Source organism: Daphnia magna, linkage group LG4 (assembly GCF_020631705.1).
Source record: "Daphnia magna isolate NIES linkage group LG4, ASM2063170v1.1, whole genome shotgun sequence".
NCBI lineage: Eukaryota > Metazoa > Arthropoda > Branchiopoda > Diplostraca > Daphniidae > Daphnia > Daphnia magna.
In genome coordinates, this window is record NC_059185.1 from 2327587 (window position 1) to 2341566 (window position 13980).

The 13980-nt window shown below is 42.2% G+C and overlaps 5 protein-coding genes across 20 annotated transcripts; 4 read left to right on the forward strand and 1 right to left on the reverse strand.

The window, feature by feature from the left end:
- Window positions 1-949: 949 nt before the first annotated feature.
- LOC116920548 lies at window positions 950-5580 on the forward strand. Of its 16 annotated transcripts, none has more exons than XM_045171878.1 (11): window positions 950-1699; window positions 1763-1853; window positions 1914-2128; window positions 2194-2339; window positions 2401-2921; window positions 2986-3176; window positions 3245-3690; window positions 3755-4631; window positions 4841-4965; window positions 5215-5355; window positions 5408-5580. In XM_045171878.1, the coding sequence occupies exons 1-5, from the start codon at window positions 965-967 to the stop codon at window positions 2456-2458; spliced, it is 1245 nt and encodes a 414-aa protein (XP_045027813.1). In that variant the 5' UTR covers window positions 950-964; the 3' UTR covers window positions 2459-2921; window positions 2986-3176; window positions 3245-3690; window positions 3755-4631; window positions 4841-4965; window positions 5215-5355; window positions 5408-5580. The 16 variants fall into 16 exon arrangements, with proteins under 16 accessions (XP_045027813.1, XP_045027812.1, XP_045027810.1 ...); XM_045171877.1 differs by having other exon boundaries at window positions 3755-4147; window positions 4441-4631; window positions 5215-5580; XM_045171875.1 differs by having other exon boundaries at window positions 3245-3374; window positions 3430-3690; window positions 5215-5580.
- On the reverse strand, window positions 3190-4682 carry LOC123471043 (proteoglycan 4-like). Its single transcript, XM_045171902.1, has 2 exons — window positions 4674-4682; window positions 3190-4606 (listed from the first exon to the last, which is right to left on the reverse strand). Exons 1-2 carry the CDS (start codon window positions 4680-4682, stop codon window positions 3383-3385), a joined length of 1233 nt encoding a protein of 410 aa, XP_045027837.1. The 3' UTR covers window positions 3190-3382.
- Window positions 4901-7036, forward strand: LOC116920553. The gene is made up of 8 exons (XM_045171903.1): window positions 4901-4965; window positions 5215-5355; window positions 5408-5507; window positions 5758-5851; window positions 5975-6093; window positions 6186-6355; window positions 6421-6704; window positions 6772-7036. The coding sequence occupies exons 1-8, from the start codon at window positions 4901-4903 to the stop codon at window positions 6885-6887; spliced, it is 1089 nt and encodes a 362-aa protein (XP_045027838.1). The 3' UTR covers window positions 6888-7036.
- Window positions 7037-7307: 271 nt separating this feature from the next.
- Window positions 7308-10482, forward strand: LOC116920524 (alpha-amylase A). The gene is made up of 13 exons (XM_032926645.2): window positions 7308-7561; window positions 7645-7652; window positions 7712-7869; window positions 7937-8038; window positions 8095-8329; window positions 8400-8538; window positions 8597-8903; window positions 8972-9195; window positions 9259-9522; window positions 9593-9744; window positions 9814-9998; window positions 10079-10173; window positions 10256-10482. Exons 1-13 carry the CDS (start codon window positions 7393-7395, stop codon window positions 10411-10413), a joined length of 2196 nt encoding a protein of 731 aa, XP_032782536.2. The 5' UTR covers window positions 7308-7392; the 3' UTR covers window positions 10414-10482.
- A 1863-nt stretch (window positions 10483-12345) lies between these two features.
- LOC116920549 lies at window positions 12346-13845 on the forward strand. Its single transcript, XM_032926697.2, has 4 exons — window positions 12346-12542; window positions 12653-12811; window positions 12949-13277; window positions 13338-13845. The coding sequence occupies exons 2-4, from the start codon at window positions 12653-12655 to the stop codon at window positions 13702-13704; spliced, it is 855 nt and encodes a 284-aa protein (XP_032782588.2). The 5' UTR covers window positions 12346-12542; the 3' UTR covers window positions 13705-13845.
- Window positions 13846-13980: the final 135 nt, after the last annotated feature.

Below are 13980 nucleotides of genomic sequence, written 5' to 3' on the forward strand. Positions count from 1 at the left end.
GCTATGTTTTGTAAAACAAATTATTTTTAAACAATGCATTATGTGCAAAGCTATTGTAATATGTATGTAGGAACTCATACCACATTGTTATCGCGTTGCAGTGTGATACGAGTAATGGTGTGTTCGAATCGCTGTGGGGACTATAATCCGAAGGTTTTTGATAAAATTCGTGTATTGCCTAATTATAATTAGAAGAATGATGATAATGTGTCTACACCAGTATGAAGACACATTCCTCACCAACAGCAACAGGAAGTGTTGAGATGCAAGAAGACGCAAGAGAGAAAAGTTGGTAGACAGTAGTGGAAGGTAGAAGTAGAAATACAGATTACATTTAACAATTCCTCAACTTCTTTACCAAGAAGAGGATTCTACCACCAAGTGGATGACTCACCATAGCATTGTGGTGAGTCATCCACAATGCTGAACAGAGCAGGTTGCTCATCCACAATGAGAACAAATTGAAGGTCATCGCCTTAAGCAGCTTAAGACTTTTTCTCCTTAAGCCAAGGAAGTTGAAGATGACTGCCGGCGACGAATCAAAATAAGAGATTTATGGAAGTAGAAGATCATCGCCTTAAGCAGCTTAAGACTTTTGTATTCTTAAGCCAAGGAAGTTGAAGATGGTTGCCGGCGGCAAATAGAAAGAAGAGATTTATGGAAGCAGAAGATCATCGCCTTAAGCAGCTTAAGAGTTATGGTTGCAAATAACCTTGCATCCTGGGAGCTGATGACTGCTGCCGGCGGCGAATTGAAACAAGAGATTTACGTAATTCCACGTGATCTTCACTCACCGCAAAAGCAAGAAGAAGTGCTTCCTTCCTATTCGCCAAGAAGAGTAATTAAGTCTGGCTCCTCCCCTTTAATGTTCTTCAACTTTGATGAATAAACTATATATGTCACAACAATACGTCAAAAAACTTAATAGTTCGTCTTAGACTTTGCTCTATCACTTACCACTACCATGTCTTCAGCTCTCTCTCAGTGTTCGGGATGCAAATCCAGTATTGCAGGCCGGAAGCAATTCTGTGTTTGTGTTGTCTGTCAAGTTCCTGTCCATCGTCTTTGCTGTGGTGTTACCTTCCATAGGGGTATTTCGCCTTCATGGAAGGAGTTCAGCAGCTCTTATCGGTGCGCCATGTGTTCTGGCAGTGTAGTTCAGGGTTCTAGCAAAGATGTAGCTGATGGAGTGGATGCTGATGATGCTGTAGCTGGGGGATCGACTGATGATGTTGCTTCTGTTGCAGTTGCTGTCTCCGATGGTGGCCGCCCCAAGAGGTTGCTGAAACCCAGAAGCATTTTCGATCCTTCACATGTTGGCAAGAAAAAGCCTCTAGCTAAAGCTTCTCCACTTCGTCCCTCATCACCACGTCAGCGCTCAACACCTCGTACATCTCCTCAGACTCATTCTCCGCGTCGTCCATCTTCACCACCTTCCCCCCTCTCTCCGTTGACAATGTCACCCTTGGTGAGTCTTGTTGTGTCTCCTGTTCTTTTTTTGTTGTCTCCTCTTCTTAGATCGACTCCTCCAGTTCCACCACCACGACGAAGACGCAGAGCCCAACTTCAACCTCAGGAAAAGATGATCGTCGATATTCTACCAGACCTGTCTCCAGCAACTGCAATCCCGAGGCGACCATACGAAAGCGATGGAAGAAGAGAAGAAGCATTTGCCGAACCCGACGAATCAGCCATGGAGGTAAATCCCTTTCTGTAATAACTATTTTCTTTATTTGCTTTATTTACTAAATGTTATCTGCAGCAATCATCGTTTGAGGAACCGACAGAGCCATCCTACAAGATTCATGAGGAGGGAACCAACAAGGGACTCCCGAAGCTTACTGATGGATTAGGTAATAGTTTGATATCGACATTTATTGACTAAGACTAAAAGTATTAATTTCCTGTTGTAGGATTTTGCTTCAGCAAAAAAGCCATCAGTAAGAGTACTTATACATGGCGTTGTACCTCCAGACCATCTGGAAACCCATGCAAGGCGATCGTGAAGCAAAAGAAAAATCCTCTGTTAGACTGCTTGCTGAATTACGACAATGTTGACTTCACCTTTGTTCCCCACGACCAAGAAAACCCCCACAATCACCCGCCAGACTTTGGAAACCAGCACAGGGTATTTTTAAGAAAAAATTTATTTTTGTTTTCATATATATAATTTTGCAAATGAATACTTGATAGGTTGAAATCTTCAGAGAAACCAAGAAAGCCTGCGTCGAGCAAAAATTTACGAACCCCAGGGAGATATTATTTGCTGAGATGAAGAAACGGAAATCTCTAGAAGGAAGAGACATGCCGGATGTTGATTTGGCCACTCGTCGTCTGCGGTAAATTCTGTTCTTCTAATAAAAAGCCGGATTTATGTTAATCGCTAAGTTTATTTTACAGGTACAAAAGAGCAAAGGTAATGCCCGCCGGTAATAGGACTAGTTCTATGGAGAAATAGGACTAATGCCATGGAGAAATAGGACTGACCTAAAAGTTTTAAAAACACAGTCCTATTTCTCCAGTCCTATTTCTCCAGTCCTATTTCGTTTCAGTCCTATTTCACCGCCAATCCCTGGCCCTGGCGTTTCTTTTTCTATACGCCACGGATGAAGACATTGTCTTTGTCAAAACAATAGTTTTAAAAAATATCTTGTTTTTGTTGGAAATAAATAAATATTGAGCTCATAGAGGTAACTGTTTAGCCTCACTTATTCTACCTGTCCCCTGTATAGCAGACGCTTTCTTATTACATAAGTGCAAAACCTCTTTCTGTTGCAGTTCCCTCTTAAGTGGTTGCGACAGGTAACAATAACATAGTGCTGTTCAAAAGTAAGTTAAAGTTTAATACCGATTCGTGTGTCTAAATTGTGTGCTGATGAATGGAGTTGAAAGAGTAATGCTGTTGTACTGTTGCGCCACGTGTAAGGAAGACTAAGACCACAATCGATTTCACTGCTGTAATAAAGAAATGTGTTCCTTGTTTAGTATCAACAGTTTTCTCATCATGACCTGTCACCTGATGTTCACCTCGCCAATGGCCTTACTTTGCTTATGACAATAAATTCAGTTTCATTTACGATTACAAGATTTACAATGCGTTGCCAACGGAAGACAACGTACCGTCGTCAGGAAGTAAAAACATTTGCAGATCTGTGGCCCTCGTAAATTCGTAGATGGTAAATGATTTTCTTCAATTTATGTAGAGGTATTTTATTTTATTCCACTAACTAACCCAATTTCGAAGAATATCGATTACTATCGCAGTCACAAGAGCCCCACAGTGAACACCAACATCCCAATACTACGAGAGACGACCCAGGTACAACATTTTAGGTCAGAGCAAACCGGAATTTGATGTCGATAGCGAAATTCAGGTGAGCAGTTAATAACAAATTCGTTTCCATTGGCATCTCTTCCTGTACGTTGCAGGTTTGCATATCACAATCCTCTTGTAAATTGGACGGACAATCTTTCTCACGATGACTGGACGGACGATTTTTTTAATGATTGGACGTACGATTCTCTTGACAATTGGCCGGACGATTCTCTTGATGATTGGACGGACGATTTTCTTAATGACTGGACGGACGATCTTTCTCACGATGACTGGACGTACGATTTTCTTTCTCACGATAACTGGACGAACGATCTTTTTCTTCACGATAATGGGACGAATGATGCATGGGCGAGGTACTTTGCATCCGCTAAATTGACCTGTGATGTTCAATCTTGCGTTGATGCGTTTGCTTATTAGGAGGCGCATTTTCTTCATCCAAGAGCTAGATAGAAGGCCCATGTCTTCAGATGCTGTTTTGTAGTCGCCAGGAGCGCTCCTTTCCATTTGGCTCAAGTCCTCCTCATCGTGATCAGCTGTTGGTTCCTCGCCATCTGGAGTCTCCATATCCTCATCGTCGGCGATATCACCAAATCCTTCGGTAACATCGCCAAAGTTCTCCACATCGTCGGACGTAACTGAATCCTCAATCATGGTCATGAGGCTCTTCATGACGGCGTCTCGTGCTGCTTCAATTTCCATTGGAGAAAATTCCTCCGCCGTCATGTCGGTTTTCTCGGTGGTGTCTTTCTTGGCATCTTCAGTTTCCTCGTCGATAGAGCGCTTGTACTTCATACCACCGTCCATCTTTGGGTATTCTTCTTTCTTCTCTGCATACTTGGCTGGAGTTTCGTATTTAGGTGTGGCCGGAGTTTCGTATTTAGGTGTGGCCGGAGTTTCGTATTTAGGTGTGGCCGGAGTTTCGTATTTAGGTGTGGCCGGAGTTTCGTATTTAGGTGGGGCCGGAGTTTCGTATTTTGGCGGGGCCGGAGTTTCGTATTTTGGCGGGGCCGGAGTTTCGTATTTTGGCGGAGTCGGAGTTGTTGTAGCTGGAGTTTCGTATTTTGGTGGAGTCGGAGGTGTTGTAGCTGGAACTTCGTATTTAGGTGGTGCCGGAGTTTGGTATTTTGGCGGAGTCGGAGCTGGAGTTTCGTATTTAGGCGGAGCTGCATATTTTGGCGGAGCAGGTGTAGCACCACCGTACATAGTCGGTTCTGCGACTGACGCGCTGAGCGTAGCCAATCCGCACAGAGCAGCCAAAAGGAAATTCACCTGCCACGTTTCATTATTTAATAAGGTAAAAATTAAAAGAAGGATTTAATTTGGAATTGCAAATTACCTTTGTCATGGTGATGAATCTAAAGATCTGTCCGGTATCAAAGACGAAGCTCCTCTGTATCTGCGATCAGACTGAACGTGCCATTTTTATATCCTTCATCGAATGTCTCTGTATTGTTCCAAAGAACCCAAGAATGGTGCAATTAATCTTGTTTTTCCGTCAATTAGAAAGTGAGGCTTTTGTTGGCGGATCAACAGTTCGGCGAAACAAAATGCTGTATCTTTAGCATGGACGAAACTTCATGGTCGCCAGGTTGTGTGGTGGGACTGTTCCAGAATAACAATACGGCCAGGTATAGCATTTAGTTTCGCTTTTCTTAATTCATCCTAGATTGAGGGCTAGCAATTGATTCTGGCCTTCAGTTAGAATTTCCGAGGGGAGAGGGGGTAATCATGTGACACAAACGTAAATTTTACGATAAAAAGATAAGAGGCGTTGAACCAAATGATTCACGCTGAACTGAGCCCTCTGACTCCGTGAATCACAAGGATTATGAATAATTGTGATATTACATCATTATTTGTTTATAAATTGTAAATAGGCAAAATGTCAAAACTTATGTGTCCGTGGGGTATAAATACGACTCGATAGGAACTGTCAACAGGAACCAAGAAACGGAAATTTGTAAATGTCAAGGACCGACGGTGACGCCATGTGAACCCCGTCTGCCGTCTAAAACCCAGTATATATTTCCGTCAACTTTTAAACCATTCTTTAAATTATAATAACTAAAGGTGTCGAGCACCTCAGAAGAATCCAAAAATACCACCAAGTCCCTACAGCGCTGTCCCTCTATTTAAAGAGAAGTTTGCAGAGTTAATTATCGACTTCTGTGTTTCTTGACCTCCGGACGTCTGACGCAAAGCGAAAATTGCATCAGCAAATAAAGTGAATATTTGTTGAACGACCTGCAACAAGTCTAGAATGATTTTTCGTTCAAAATCGTGATGGAATGGCTGGGGAAAAAGGTCACAAAGTAGAGATCAGTAGCGAACTTCATCGCAGCTTACGGTTTGGCCATTTTTCAGTGTGAGACGCTCTTTGTCATTAAACTTGTATTATGTCAATGATATATGCAAAGTAGTTGGTCAAACAAAAAGATGACGGAAGTGTCGTGAAATGGACGTTCAACGTTGATTTAAAGAATGGCAGAAGCTCCATTGCCACTTCGGACTACGGTTCGTTGAGATTCATTGTCTACCATTTCAGTTCAATCATTTGAGTTTGCGTTCATCAGCTGACTAATTTTCGCACGCACAAGGCGTCAAAAATCACGATGATTAAAATTGTAATTCGTTTAGTGTTCACCGGTGTTTCCGTGTTCGTGTTTCTGACACCCTCGTTAGTGGTCGAAGCTCAAAGAACAGTCACCAGAACGCAAACCGTTACTGTTTTTTCGAGCGAAATTGTCACGAGAAATGTAAGTTGTTTATGATTCCTGTAATTACTTATGTTATTTCATGTTTATGCAAATTCTTGTTCATGCTTTCGTTGATATTTGACGAATAATAGTTCGCCTGTGCTAAACTGGTCAACGTCACCGGGCCATGTCGTCGAGGTCGTGGCGGTCTCCTCATAGACGTGCCCGTTATTCTAACGTTTGACGAAGAATTGGAAGATTCTTTGGATGACACTTTCAATCGAATAGTACACCAACAATTCGTTCCGTCCAGAACGCTAGGGTATCAGTACTAATTTTTATTATTTTAAATCCCAGTAATTCTTATTGTTTTCACATGATTTTCAGTGTGGAGGTTACGCCTCTGGCAATCGTCCCAGTGGGAAGTTTACAACACGCAGCCAATTTCAAATATTTCTCTCGTAATCAATTGAATTCTCCTTCGCCGACGAACCACGTCGTTCAGTCGTCACAGGAGCCCAGTGCCAGAAATCCTGGGCGTAACAAAGTGGGCGCAGAGGGAAGCGACCCGAAGCCACGGATCTATTTCTCGCAAATCAACTCTGTTCTTAACCAGATTGTCAACAATTTCAGACCAGCCGTGACCGTCAGAGTCACAAATTTCGTTACACGTAAATAATTTTTGAAAGATTTGTTTTGCTAGTCAAATGGTGACTCACGTTTGAAATCAACATCCAGGAACAACGCGTGTTACGGCAGGTAGCGTTTCAGGTAGCTTCTTCATCATGGGATGCACTCCGAATCCTTTCACCTTTGCCACCTGCGCAACTGCTCCTCGATCCATCTCTACTTGATGTGATGATTTCAACATTACAAAGGACAATTGTTTCATTATTTATTAAAATTTTTTACTTGGATATGTTAACTTTGCATTTTACTTTTACCAAAAACTCGTATAGGGGATGGTCATTGAGTGCTAGAAAATAAACCGTTGCAGGGCTCACTGTGCATACGTGTTTTTGCAGGGGTTGTAGGACAATGACGTGATTGAGTTTGGAATTGGTTATGATGATAAGTAAGTTGACAGCTGAACGATTTTCAGTTGCGCATTGATCAAAGTTCGCCATTGTTTTGTGTGAGATTGTGTTTGTTTTATCAATGTCCAATCCGTTCCTTACTGTTTTACATGTTTCTTATCAGTGTGTGTCTCCAAACGTCCAAACTCGTTTACCTGAACAAGAGATTTCAGCTACGTGCATAAAACTGGGCTACCGATTGTGATAGCAAGTTGATTCAGCCGTAGGTTTTTGTCAAGAGGAGGTCGATTTGTTTCGTGCAATCCTTTTAGACGTAAAACAAATGAAGGCCATTTGGTTCTTTGCTGTCAGTTGTTTGATTGTAGGATCGGTCGTGGGTCAGTACGATCCAAATTGCAATGGAAAAACGGTGATTGTTCATTTATTCGAATGGAAATGGAGTGACATTGCAGCCGAATGCGAGAGGTTTCTCGGCCCGGCCGGTTATTGTGGTAAGTTGAAATACGTTCGTGTTATTTCTGATTATCAATAATGATCTGTTTTTTGTTTTAAAAAAACCAATTCAATTTTCTAGGATTTCAGGTACGTATTTGCTGAATAAACTGGGATTGAAGATCATCTCAATTTGATAATTTGTTTAGGTCTCTCCTCCAACGGAGCACGTCATCCTGCCGGATAACAATCCACCCCAGCCATGGTGGCAACGCTACCAGCCCGTCAGTTACATTTTGCATTCACGTTCCGGAAATCCGGACGAGTTTGCAGAGATGGTCCGCAGATGCAACGCTGTCGGAGTGAGGTACAATTAAATCAATCAATTCCAACTTGTTATGTAACGCTGATTGTGAACATGTTTGCATTGGAAGGACGTATGTCGATGCTGTTATCAATCACATGAGTGGACTTGGCCGTCTGGGAGTGTCGTACGCTGGCTCGCCCTACGATGGAGACGCATTAGATTTCCCAGGGTCAGTCAATCATTTCACAATTTGCGATTATTTGTAATACGATGCGTACAATTTAGGGTACCTTACTCGGCCGAGCACTTTACCCCCAAAGATATGTGCCCGTCTTACGATGGCAATGTCAATAATTACGGAGATCCGAACAATGTGCGCAATTGTTATCTCGTCGGGCTGACGGATCTCTACGGCGCATTGGATTACGTCCGTGAATCCGTGGCGGGTTATTTGAATAGTTTAGTAGCAATTGGGGTGGCTGGCATTCGTATCGACGCTGCCAAGCACATGTGGCCCTTGGTTAGTTAACTGCAATTATACAAGAGACAATTTTTTGATCAATTCAATATAAAAACTTGCATTCTCGCAGGACATTGCTGCAATTACATCCCGCGTTAACACTCTGCCAACCGAGCACGGATTTCCACCCAACTCGAAATTTTTCGTCTACAGCGAAGTGATTGATCGAAATGACGGAGCTGTTAGAGTCGATGAATACTACGACGTCGGTAAGGAATCATTTATTATTGTCAATCAAAAGTTAATTAACATTATTTCATATAACAGGTCTGGTGACCGAGTTCCGTTATTGCATGAAACTCGCTTGGGGAATCAATGATTACGGTCAGTTAGGCGGCCTCATCGATTACGGATGGGGCATGGCTCGAGATGACCGTGCGTTCGTGTTTGTCGACAATCACGACAACCAGCGCGGACATGGTGGGGCTGGTGACGTAATCACGCACAAGACGCCTCGTGAATACAAACAAGCCGTGTCCTACATGCTGGCCCATCCTTATGGCTTCACCCAAGTGATGAGCAGCTATTATTTTGACAACAGCGATGTTGGCCCACCCCACAACGAAGACTACAGGTTCGGATTTAGTTTAGAAGATTATTTTTGCATTTATGGAAATGGGCTCTTAATTATTTGGGTTGTAGCGCTGTGGATGTTATCATTAAACCGGATGGCAGCTGTGACGGTGGATGGGTCTGCGAACATCGCTGGAATCCGATTGCAAAGATGGTGCGCTTCCGTAACGCTGTCGCAGGTACAGCCATGGAAAACTACTGGAACAATGGCGGAGCAGTGTCATTTTCACGAGGCAATAAGGGATTCTTTGCTATGGCCAAAGGAGGAAGCATGACCGAGACCTTAGTCACAGGTAACAAATAATTCGAAACATTTTGTTGAACATTTCTCTTAATTTGATTGATGTGATCAACAGGTTTACCGGCTGGAACGTATTGCAATATCATTGATGATTGTGCCACCAGCATTACGGTTGGTTCCGATGGCAAAGCGCTCGTTCAAATCAATAATTACGAGGAGCCCATTTTTGCTGCTTGCGTCGGCTGCGAAACTGGTCCTGTTCCGACAGCCACTGCTGGAACTGCCCGTCCCACTACACCTACAACACCGAAAACTACTGTATACGTTCCAACAGTGCCATGCGTTGGACCTGGTTGTTCCATCACAACCACCACTACAGGTATTGAATCATCTCTTAATTATTTGCATCCTTTTCTGGAACCGATTGGCATTTTTCACTGGAAATTTAGCTCGTCCTCCAAATGGCAACCGGACCGTAATTTTCATTCAGAAGCAAACCAATCCCGGTCAGGATATGTTCATCCGAGGTGGAATCGATCACACTGTGAGACCGGGATGCGTCGAAGATGCATCCGCTTCACCTTGCGCTATTCCGATTCAAGTAAAACTCTAATCAGACAATTTATTAATTATTCATACAGAAACATATTTTCAAATGTGAAATTTACAGATTGCATCTCTGGGCACAACTGCTCATTACGCCAAGTACGATGCATGGGCAGTAGGTGACACTAGGTTGGACTGGTACGGTACACAGGTGGGCCAAGGTTCTTACACGGGTCAACCAGCATCTGGAACTCCGTTGGCTTGGACTTCGAATAAACCAAGTGAAGCCGGATATCAGGAATTGAATGCGTAATCATCTTTAATTTTTACATTTTAGCACTAGAGCAATTAAAAATTATTGTTAACGTGATATAACCAATCATTTTTAGATGGGGAGATCACTACTGGATGGTGGAGATGGATATGGACTGCTCGCAGACGGAACAGGGCTGGTTTGAAGTCAAGGCCTTCCTCACCAATTCCGGTAAGATGAAGAAGAAACTTGTGTGGAATTGATGGAAGCTTGGACGGTACTATGGAGATCTGATGAATACTTTAATTGACAGGTAGCGGATGGGAGACTGATGTTGTACAATCGGCCTGTACTGGAAACGGTGCTGGAACTCCACCTTACATTAGCCCGTCGAATCACATGGGTCGCTGTGGCTTCATCAACGTTTTCACTTTCAGCGCAAAAGTGTGCCAGATTATCGCATTTGATTAAATTGGCTTATAATCTACCTGTAATAGCCAATGGCCGTTATTCTCGAAGTATATTAAGAAGTTTATTGGATTTTCTTTTCATTTTATTTCGTTGCCATCTACGAACAAACAAAGTGTTTTACATTCACGAACGGAAATTTTTACAGCAACCGTAATAATATCGTGTTAATACAAAGAAATGCCAGATTGCTATTATTATAAACTGGCTAGACTTCCGGCTGAGAAGGAATTGAAGGATGGATGACAAAGAGTTGATGTATGTAAAAAAGAAAATGTTGGAAAAGGGTAGAGTGCGAAAAATGTCAGCCATGATCTTTTTATCTTTGGGGAGGGTAAAGAAAATGTATCTGAAATGTGGGGGTGAGTTCGGAATCAAATTTGCTGGTCATGTAAGGAGAGACAGTTATTCAGTCAGCTTTTGGTCGTCGTAATCGACGGGACGTTTATGGACATCGCGAGACTAGCATGGAACCGTTATCCATTGTCTGCAGTTTACAGGTAACAGTTTAGAGTTAACAATGTTTTCTAGTCATAAAAGACATACTCGTCGATCGTTCAACCTTTTTTGTTTGTTTTAATGTCAAAGCCCACCTCACTAAGATTTAGTTTACTTTATTTTGGTAACGAATACGTGTTGCATATAAAACGTATGCCAATGAATTGATGAATTAAAACTTGTGCAAGGACACGTCACAACCTAAACGATCGTCTTTTTTTTTCCAGACTAGATTTGAAGATTGAACGAAGTTTTAGGCTAATAAAAGAGACTGACAGCAGGACGTGTGTACTGATTTTCTTCTGATTCTGACACAAGAAAGTCTCATTTTACCCCAAAGTCTCCATATTGCAGATAGCGTCAATAACACTACAACCTACAGCGACTGGTGGACTTAGACTGGTCATTGGCACACACATCTATAGTGTCTTAAACTCATTGCATTTTTACCAGTCACGTTTAAAGGTAAGTGCTTGGGCTCTAGCCAATCGGAAATCCAGGTGACAAAAGGACAAACGATGGTTGAACAAACAGTACGGGGGCAAAGAACGATGTATTACCTGTGTTTATCTAATGTCAATTTTAGGCCTGAGATTCATACTTTCGTGTTAATCGATGACCATTCAGGAGACCTTGAAATTCTTCTTGTCACAAATTAACACAAATATGGTGTTTGAATAGAAGACGGATGGATGTAACCGCCGGGTAGAGTATGAAGTGTCTATTGACTCTTCCTAGTGTTACAGTGTCAAACGGCTAGATGTTGACCATCGTAATTGAATTTAGCTTGACCACACCTTCATTTTTCGTCATATTGTGTTAAAAATGTCACAGTGGTGAGAATTTGTTGCTATTTTCAGGGTCATTCTCTAATTTTCCTTTTTTCTTGAGGAAGATGTCAATTATCAACCAGTTCGCCAACCCCTTATCAAGGCTAGGCACAACAGGATGATCATCTATACGTCCTATGTGTTTGTTCCAAAACTAATCACGCATACTAATCACGCTGCCTGCAACAGGTGCTGATCTGGAAGCTAACCAGATCACTTGTGTGGCTTGTTTACCATCAGGATTTTGAACTGCCCAACATAATAATTCTTAAGGTTAGCTACATTTTTTATTTGTCCCCTTATATCACCGTATGTTGGTTCATTTTAAAATTAATTCAGGATTAACTTGAAACAATATTATAGTCACCAAAGGAAACCCATTCAAGTTATACGAAAACACAAGTGACATGAAACTACGCGGCAAAAACGAGTAAGACCCGGACGAAATTGTGGAGTCATTGACCAGACATTTCATGGAACATGTTTGCACGTTAGTTAACGTTATACAAGACTCACTTTAAGCAAATAATACCTGTCCTATCGGAAATTGCTGGAGCTGAACAGTGATGCGACGCTATGAAGCTTTGTTGAATTTTACGTTTCACGAACAGCCAATCTTTGCATCGTTCCTACATTACAAAAGGGTGATAACTGACAAACATCGAAGAGGACACAACTCTTTGCTGTTTAAACGCTAGGCCAGGTCTGGCGCTTGGTATAAAACACGGAACGTCTACGTTCATTGGAGTCACCAGCGTTTTCAGAGAACAGCCAACTTAGCTGAGTGTTCACAAATCGTTTAAAGTATAATCAGATTTATTTAGATTCTTAAATTTTCTTATCTTTAACGCATATTAGAATATGCAGTTAATTGTGAGTCGCTGTTAGTAACGTTTCCATTTTTAATCCGACAGATGAAATTCACACTAGTTTTCCTATGTGCTTGTGTGGTCATCACTCATCAGCAATTCCAGAGACCAAGGGCTATGCTTTGGCTTTCTCCATATTATTCTTCACCACAATCAGCAGTTAACAACTATCAAGCCTATCGCTACAATGACGTCCCCTACTTGGTGAGTGCCCGATACGTATAACAATAAACTTGCAACTCTTATTGTTCCTCGCTTGAAATGTTCAAAAATCTTTTTCTGTTGGTTTTGATCGTTCGTCATCTAACTCACTTTACACTTACTTTTTTTTATGTTTTTAGAATGATGAGTTCAACGCGGAAAAAATGGGGAGCCATGACAATTTTGATGGCATCCAACATCAATCGAGAATCAGAGGTTCACTTGCGCAAGAGCAGGTGAACCCCCGATTTTTCTTCGGTTTAAATCCATTTGCTGGATCGGGTTCTGCTTCGGCTGTGCCCACCATCATGTCGATGGTTACCACAATCGCTTCTATTGTAACCTGCGTTCCAGTCAACCAGTTTTCTGTTGGATCCACGACTCTGTGCACTGGCCGCAAGAGGCGTGAAATCGGTGACGTTGCTTTTGAGCACATTCAGTTTCCCATCGCACCTACTGCAACGCTGAAGTACATAGTTCTAATTCGTCTTTTCCGCGATACAATTTAGCTAACTAATATCATTTGTAGATTGACACCAACACATTTGGTACGAGAAAACCGACAACTGTCTACTGACCAGTTAATTGGTAACATCCTTCTTCCGACTAAGGACGATATTACCCATGAGGAAGGATCGAATGCAGACCAGGCGAATATGAGAGATAGGCGATTTTTCCTAAGTAACGGTATACTTAGTAATGGTTTGTTGGGCAATGGATTATTCGGTGGCAGCAGTGCCATGGGGGCGGCTTCTGTGGTGACCTCCTACGCATTTGTTTCCACAATTTTGACACAGACAGTCAACCTTGTTCCAGTTCCAGCTGCAGGAGGAGCATGTCCGGCGGGTGCTTGCGCCGTCTGTTTGCCACCAGGCTACGTTGTCTGCTCGGCCTAAAAACAGGCCTTTAGTAGAAGAAGCGTCGAATCGAACCAAATTTAAATGATATTTCTTTTCATATGTTGTACTTGACGGTGATGGTTGTTAGTGTAATTGAACTCGGGTTCTGTTTACCAAATAAAGTAGAATGGATATGCATCCAGGGTATCTTCAGCGCTGCCGCAAACTTAAACAGACCACCTAAGTTTTATTAATTACCAAATCTAGGTTGAACTGGCCTCTTTTGACATCGTCTACGTTTTGACCATATCATTCGTTCGTCTTTAGCTGTTT